Here is an 8,736-nt window from a genome sequence, read left to right on the forward strand (position 1 = left end):
GGGGCTGAATTTAACACTGTCAAGAAAACAATACAATTTTCTTTAGACATTATGTTTGCAGTGTTTTCCCTACTCCATCTGCTTACAGGATTAAAGCCACTGGGCCAACAGAACTCTCATTTCTCCCAAATCACCAAGAAGCCAAAGAGGAAAACATAATGATCAAAGCAAAAATAATTCATTTGATTTAATTAATTTAGCTGTGCATGTGCAATGTGGGGTAGACAGAGCACAGAGCACATAGGAGAGGAGACAGAAGAAGAAGAGAAGGGAAGTCATCAGACAACTGTAGCATTTATGGTACAGCAACCTCCAGCTGCTCCAGTCAGCATGTTGAAGTATTGTTGGGCAAAATACTGAACCCCAAATTCCCCAGATTCAGTGTATTCATTAGAGTTTCAGTGTATATGTGACAGAGGATAAGTGCTCAAAAGCCCAGAATAAATGAATAAATGTTTGTGTAAAATGTGAAACTTTGGTTTGTAGTAAAAAAAGCATTATTAAGTAAGTCTCTGTTTGTGCAGATCTTTGGGATTGTGGGAATTTAACAACACAAAAACACCAAAAAGCTTGCAGTGTGTAGCCCAATCACACAGTATAAGAGATGGTTGTAGGTAGATGTCACCCACTGGTTTGTCAGGTTCCTTTTTGATGACTATTTGGTCATAGGTCAAATGCTGACTGATTAAAAAGTTGGCTTGAACAGAAAAGAGTTGATGTCAAGATCTCTGCGAGCAGTAAAGACTGTACAAAACATTTTTCAAAAAGCATTTGTGTAAAGTGCAAACAATGGTTGCAGTATTTGATAAGTATTTTTTGTAAATTATTACTTTTCTCCATAGCAGCCCCTAAGTGACGGGCCAACCAGGACACTGCCCCCTTCTGACAGTAAATAGCTAGAACATGGGCACAGCAACTACGGACAAGCCATGCACAAGCATGGCGGGTTTATGGCTAGTGTATCACATTTGATACATACAGTTTTTGTGAGTTTTTGAGACTTTTACAAAAATAAATAAATAAATAAACTTTAAAAAATATCACACGGTAAATTGTGAATATTCTAGCTACTCTCCATGTTTTTCTGAAACTGTTACGTAAACAGTGAACAAAGCACAGTAGGGAGTTCTGTGTCTGCTGAAGGACTTGTGCACTGCAGCAGTTTCCCTCCACTCAAAGTCCACTTGATTAACATTAACAAATCAGCTACATGGCGCCAAAGTTGCCTGGCAATGCCTTCCAAATAAAAAAAAAAATATGTCAAGTATAAAAACACAAGCCATCTCACTGATTTTTTATAAGCCTGTTTAAAAAAACATTTACAAAAATTAAACTGGGAGGAGAAGAAGTGTAAAGATCCTTCCATAATCGATCTTCTCATCCATTCCACCTTTACATCTTTCTATACAGTCCTTTATTTTTTGTCAGAAAGCAGAAGAGGCGGCAACAGTAAGGTAGATGATGATTATCAAAACAGGTTATCAAAACAAACATCCTGCAAAATGTCAGCGCTGATGCTTGTTGACAAAGATGCTCTCACAACTCTGTGTGCGTGAGGTTTTTTTTTAGCTGTGCGAAGAAGCAGACGAGCAGAATTGACGGCAAAAGAACAATCACTGTCATCTCAGCTCCGTGTGTGTGTACAGCGCACGGCATGAAGTCACTGTGTGCGTGTGTGTCACGCTGCATGTTGGACTGTGTAGGCTACCTGCAGCGTTCTACAGGTATGAGTGACAGTTGCAGAACCGCAAAGCTGGAGGGTGGTTGGCGTTGACCTTTACCACACACACAGCTCTTGATGTGTTTTGTGTGTTCGGGGTGTATGCTTACGTATTGCTGCCTGCTTGGCTTGGTTTCTGGATCTCTATAGAGATGGATATGAGCATGTGCTATATATAAAATTTTTAATCAGTGCATGTATGGTTGCCCACCATTTCCTGGGTGCTGGAAAGAAGGGGAGAACTGCTTGGCAGTGACCCTCGCGATGCGACTCTCTTCCTGGGCCTTCTGAGCTGCTGCTACCGCCGCCTCAGCTTTACCCTGTGCGTGAGCCGTCCTGAAACACAGAATAGTAAAAATAATAACTTTAATTTATATAGCATATTACAAATTTTCTGAGCAAATTTTCTGTTGCTGAGCATTTTGACAGCAGCAACTAAATGAAGCAAACATTTGAAAAAAACGCATATGAGGACAGCTAAACCATAGTAAAAGTAAAAGAGAGAGAAACGGTTTGGGAAATGTATTTAAAAAAATCAGGAATGTTTTTCCCCTAAAAATATATTGAAATATGAAACTTAAATATAGTAACTGACTCAGCCCACTCAGCCCTGACTGTAACCATTGTTCCCTTCACTACATTCTGGTGTATATGGTGCTAAGCGATCAGAGATAAAGCTAAGTGAAAGATCATGAAAACCCTTTAAAGTCCATCCATCCATCCATTCGCTTCCACTTATCCTTTTCAGGGTCGCGGGGGGCGCTGGAGCCTATCCCAGCTGTCATAGGGCGAAAGGCGGGGTACACCCTGGACAGGTCGCTTTAAAGTCAGTCAATAAAATCTTAAAATCTATTTTAAAACATACCAGTTTAACATAAATGAATACAGCACAAAAGGCCAACTTTAATCTTTAATCTTTAAGGGGGACCTATTCTGCTCATTTCCAGTTTCACGTTTTCATGCTTGGACTATACTAGAGCACATTTGCATGAACTACAGCTCAAAATTTCAATTTAATTCAGTTCTATTTTTATATAGCACCAAATCACAACAGCAGTCACCTCAAGGTATTTTATACTGGACAGTAAAGACTCTACAACAATACAGTGAAACCCCAACAATCAAACCACCTCCTTTGAACAAGCACTTGGTGACAGCGGGAAGGAAAAACTCCCTTTCAACAGGAAGAAAGCTCAAACAGAACCAGGCTCAGGGAGGAATGGCCATCTGCCACAACCGGTTGGGGGTTAGGGGAGAGAGACAGGACAAAAAAACCCATTAAAAAACCACACACTGAGGAAATTGAGCCACAAAAATAATCCTTGATCATCTGGTGCATCTCCTCAGTTCATCCACTAGCTGGAATAATCAATTGTGTCTCCTTTCCCCTTCCTTCAAGCAATCATATTATGATTGGCAGACCATTGCAATAAGAAGGTTTGACCAGAGAGTGGGTGGGGCTTTTGCACTTATGGCTTCAACTGTGCGTACAAGTAGACACAGTTGAGGCTATAATTCTTTTACTTTTATAAAAAGTTTGTAGAACAGTGTAAAGTAGGAGTTTTTAGCTATACATGTCTAAAAATAGGGAATATAAAACAGTGCAGTACATTAGAGGGAGATAAGGAAAAGAATAGAATAAAAGAAAAACCACTGTCCAAAAATACTGTAATTTTAAAAAAGTCATTAGAAACTGACCTTTCGAACAATAAAAGTGCCAACAATGCTCCACAGTGTTTCAGTTTTTCACTGATACAGGGGTATTTGTGGCTGAGCCCCGGCTTATTCACACAGCACCTACAGAACACACCGACTTTGCTCCATTAATTAGATCCCGGTGTTTGTTGCCCAAAGGGTGATGTCGCACTGTAGTAGCTTGAACACTTGCATAGTTAAAAGGAAGGTTAAAATCTGTTTATTGTCACAGTTATTCTAAACAGGGACTCCCTTTAATAGATTTTTTTAAAATAAACATTGCTAAGTATCTAGCTCATTATATAAAAAGCGAAGACACTGTGAGCAACCTTTTTGGCTGACTGTTTCTCAAACTAGCAGAAAAAGCCAACAGCAGTCATATTGGGCATCACAGCATCACGGCACATTTTTACTGATTCTGTACCTTCCTGGAAATCCAATGGAGGGATTTACACCACTCTTTAAAAAAAAAAAAAGAACTTCATTTAGTGCTTTAAATGGCAGAAAGCGCTGTCTGACACGCATGTCCAAAACCTACTATAACTATTTGAGTGGTTTGAAATCTGATAACCAAGAAAGTCACAACATAAGACTGATATGTTTTTCATATTCAACAAACCATTCAGTAAGGCCTTGCCCTCTGTAGTTACAGTGCTTCTGCTACTTTGACATATCGTGCATTAAAAGAAATGCTCTTCTGCATACCTTGGCTGTATGGGTATTTTCCCCCAGAGAAGGTGGGTTATCTGGGTTTCCAAGGCAACAAATGTTCATATTAAACATGGATAAAGTTTAGAAAGTGAGGTCAGTGTATGTACAATTTCCCAGAGGAACCCACCTGAGGGATTAATAAAGTTTTATCTTATCTTATCTTAAGTATCTCTCTGAGCCAAATATTCAGTTCCAGGCAGTTTATTTTCCTACTGTTGGCATCAGCTATAACCACAGAAACTCCACCCACCTGCTATTAAAACATTTTGCTTTGCAGGGGCTGCCAATCAGAAGAAAGCAGGCTTAAAGGCTGTGCTTTAAAGAAGAGAAGCTAAAACGATTAATTTTAGAGAGTGAATGAACTGAAGTGCTGCAGTATAAGACAATCAATGATTATTTTTTGAGATGTGAATCATGCACAGCACCTCTAGTAAAGTCCAAGAATTGAATAAATAAATAAATAAATAAACTGAGGTGTAAATGAGCATAATAGAGCGTCTCAGAGCCAAGCAGGTGATTTTTGTCATTTTTACTCTGTGCAGAAATTACGTCTAAGTAGGAGAAAATTTATGAATGCCAAAAAAAAAACACAACTGGAGAAAAGGTCATAATGCTTTGGTTGTATAATAACACTTTTCCTGTCATTATGGAAGCTTGACTAACACACCTACATCAATCACATCACTACTGTGCCCATATAAAGCATTTATTCTGGGGTATTCTTATTAACAGAACCGGCATTATTCATTTTGTGTTTATATGGAATCTCTTTCATAAAAGACACCTGAGCCAGAAGGTGACAAACACGCGCAGGCATCAGCATATTACATGATACCTCAAACAGAAGCTGCGGAGGGACAATTACTACAGAGCCACAATATGATGAGATAGCATGCATTCATCTGTTTACAGGCACTGTAATCTTCTGCTTGAAAATGTGTTTACTATCACAAAATAATTCATCTCACTGCCTCTCAGGCTGTCAGGCTTTTCACATCCCCTTCATCTCACTAACAGCCTCTTTTTCAGTCTCCTTTTTAAAACCACTCTCTCACTCTTTCTGTTATTCCTCATTTTTCTTTTTGCCTCTCTAATTGCCCCTGCCTTCTTTATAACAAACCCCTTTTCATGTAACTCTTGTCCCACCCTCTTTTCTTTCTCTCTGGTAATATCAAATAGATCTTTTCTCTCAATTACAACCCTCCTCTCCCCATCATCTCTATATTTCCATTCACCTATCTTCCTCTGTCTATCCAAGGGCTCTCCACTCGTCTACAAAAGCCTCTCCATCCGTCCCTTTTCCCTCTCTGGGCAGTAACAGTCTTGATGCAGTGTTGCATGTCGATGGCTATTGATTTTTTCTTCTCGGCCTCTCTGTTTCTCTTTTCCCCTCTGTGGACTCTCTGCCAGCATCCACTGTGTCAGGCTCACAGCATACACAACACCACCATGTGAGTGCACGCCTCCTGGTTGTAAGGGAGGTGAGGTTTAAAGAAAGGGAAAAGACTGTTTCCTTAATTTACACAGCATAATCAAGGATAGTGCTTTTTTAATACATAAAAAAATCTTCATGTGGTTTAAATGTCACGAACACACAAGCCCACTCTTAAAAAAGTCTCTCTGTCTAATTCTGTGTCATCCTTTCCTCCACAACTTCCTGCCCTGCTCCCGTCTTCCCAGGGAACAACCTGTTTCTGGATGAATCAACTGCCTGGAGAGAAAGGAGCTGCCTGTTCAAAGAGGGCTCGATTATACAACACAGCATCCTGTCCAAGAGAAGACGAAAAAAAAGAGCTACAGATGGAGGGCAGGAAGAGGAGAGGAAAGGAAGCAGAGCTGGAGGGAGGTGATGAGGAGGAGGGAAGGAGGACAAAGGACAGGTACAGTGTGAGGATGGAGAGTGAAGAAGATTGGTGTGAGACTGAAAGAAAGATTGAGTTAAAAGACGTTACATATTCGACGTTACCAAATCACTGTTGGGTTAATTGTGGGAAGGAGGATAACCAGTGGTATCCTATTCATGGCAGGAGTGGACAGGAGGAAACAAGCTAGCACTGTTGCTGCTATATTTTTATGCAGGCCTGGATTTTAGTACTATCATAGTCTTATCATATTCAAAGCTCAGTTAAGAAAATAAAAATAAATAGGATACCAAAGGTTTTGTTGTGCTGTTGGGAAATGTAGCTGACCGCAGTTCCAGATTTCAAAGTAAAATTTGAGATATCAAAATAAAAGGATGACCAAAATGAGCAAGTCGGACAATCATTCACACTCCCATTCATACCTGTGGCCCATTCAGAATTGTCAGTTAACCCAATCCATGCATGTCTTTGGACTGTAGGTGGAAGCAGTCTGCACAAGAACAGGGACAACATGCAAACACCACATAAAAAAATAAATACAATGAAAAATAATTAGGGGCAGCTTGCCATAAACTTGTAGTATGTGTAAATGTGAGTGTGAATGGCTGTCTGCCTCTGTGTGTTAACCCTACAATAGACTGGTGATCTGTTCAGGGTGTACTCTGCCTTTCAGCTTTTGAAAGTGGCGATAGGTTCCAGCACTCCACCCTGTAGGCCTGAATTGGATAAGTGGAAGAAAATGGATGAACAAACAATGTGTTAATAAAACACAGCAACAACAAAACTGACAATAACTCTGCTGAGAAAGCAAGGAAAACTGTGCTCAGGTGTTAGTGACAATCACAACAGAGGCCAGCCTGAAAGCTTATCCTCATATATCACCTATTTAACATCATACTGTAAGACTTCAAATTAGCATTTGAGACAATAAATTAATCAAGAAAGTTTTTACTGAGGTCACATATTTCATGAGAAGTAGATATATTTCCTAATACATGTCTATATAATTAAACTTCTTGTTGCAGCCGGAGGAGTCGCCCCCTGCTGGTGTTAAAAAAGAACAAATTTTAACGCCATTTCAGCATCGGCTTCACTTTGTAAACGTGGACCTGTCTAAACCTGTCTACATTCATCATTTGTATACAGTCTATGATCTGAAACAAACCGGTGGCCTGACTTAATGCCAGACAGCAAATCTTTGGGTTTGGGGCTGTTGCTAGGGAACAAAAAAGCAAGTTTCTCAAAACGTATGATGGCTACTACAGATACAGTATCTGCACCACAGAGGTTATGTAGAGCACCTGCTGTGCACAGTAGTGCTAAAATAGATCCCTAAAAGAAAGAAATAAGGCTTAATAAAATATTGTATATTCATACAATCCCCACCCCCACATCTAACTTACATCTCGGAGACACCTTCTAAATGTTCCTTAACTGACGGCACACTTTGAGAAAGCCGCATTGATGCTTAAAATGTGACACATTCAGAGGACACTAAATGAGCAGGGATATCAAGGCCAAAAGGACGGGCAAAATAATAGGACAGGGGACATGAGGAGAATGAAAACAGAGCGATGTAGGAGATACGGAGGAAGACAACAAAGTGCAATGAGATGAGGTTAGGAAAGAGACAGGAAGAGAAAGTCTAATCCGGGGCTCACGCTCTAAGCTCCTCCATCATCTCTGTCATCGCTCTGAACCAGTTGATGATGATGAGGATGATTCATATCTCACAAAGCTTTCCGGTTTGCATCACTGCTAATAGTGTGTGTGTCTGTATTACTCATGTTGTGGGGATATAAATCTGTCTAAACAGTGCCGGGACTCCAACAAAAACAAGCCCCCATAAGGTAAATCTGTCAATTTCAGCATGGACACTTCCGCTGTGTCTCAGTTGGGATATTTCTGTTCCTAAACTTCCACGTATGGAGGCCAATCCATAACTTTTAGTGTTCCACTGTGGGTTTTTTCTATCCAGGCATGCTTTTACGGCATTGGGATTTCCACACTTTGCACAGAAGATGTCAACTTGTCTGCAAATGCTTGCTAGCTACTAGCTGAGCTGGAGTAAAACAGCTTTAAAAGCCTTAAAACACGCGTGGTTTCCAGGAGGTCACTCGTCTCTAGGCCTGTGTGACTGTTTCAAAGCAGCTCTTATCAGCCTTTAGCAACGACTTGCCAGGAAATGCGCATTATTCCCTTGTGACTGGTGCTTGCCGAGTAGTCACAGGCAGTGTCTAGGCCTTATTTATTTGACTCTATATTGTCACACATCCAAATTGGTAGAGAAAGGCTAAACTCATGCGGTTAAGCTGTCGTGTGACTGCAAAGCCCCAGTACTTCATATAATCATGCTCACAATAGTAAGTGTAAATACTGGAGTACACAGTATGAAATACAGTTTTGGATTAAAGTTAGAATAAATCACCGGCAAATGAATGTAAGTCAGTGTAACGCCCTGTGAAGTGATGGAAACTCAATGTGTGTGTGTGTCTGTGCTGAACTTTAGGCTTACCAATGAAACGAGGTCACAGAACTTCAGCGACTGGAGTCCTGTGACACAGTGAGTCACTGGTGTGTTTATCTGGTACTGACTAATCACAGGTAGCCTGATGAGAAATCAGTTACATCAGCACATGTGACAGCAGTAATCAGGGCACATGAGCTTGGTATCGCACACACACACACACACACACACACACACACACACACACACACACACACACACACACACACACACACACACAC

The 8,736-nt window shown here is 40.5% G+C and overlaps 1 protein-coding gene across 1 annotated transcript in view; it reads right to left on the reverse strand.

The window, feature by feature from the left end:
• The window catches only part of jph3b (junctophilin 3b), a 68,868-nt gene that overhangs the window by 15,334 nt on the left and 44,798 nt on the right, over positions 1–8,736 (reverse strand). Inside the window, exon 4 of the mRNA XM_005935024.3 lies at positions 1,932–2,056. Within this exon, the coding sequence (XP_005935086.1) occupies positions 1,932–2,056 (125 nt within the window). The remainder of the gene's footprint in view (positions 1–1,931; positions 2,057–8,736) is intronic.

Source organism: Haplochromis burtoni, unplaced genomic scaffold (assembly GCF_018398535.1).
Source record: "Haplochromis burtoni strain Fernald_Lab_line unplaced genomic scaffold, NCSU_Asbu1 Contig_188, whole genome shotgun sequence".
Taxonomy (NCBI): domain Eukaryota; kingdom Metazoa; phylum Chordata; class Actinopteri; order Cichliformes; family Cichlidae; genus Haplochromis; species Haplochromis burtoni.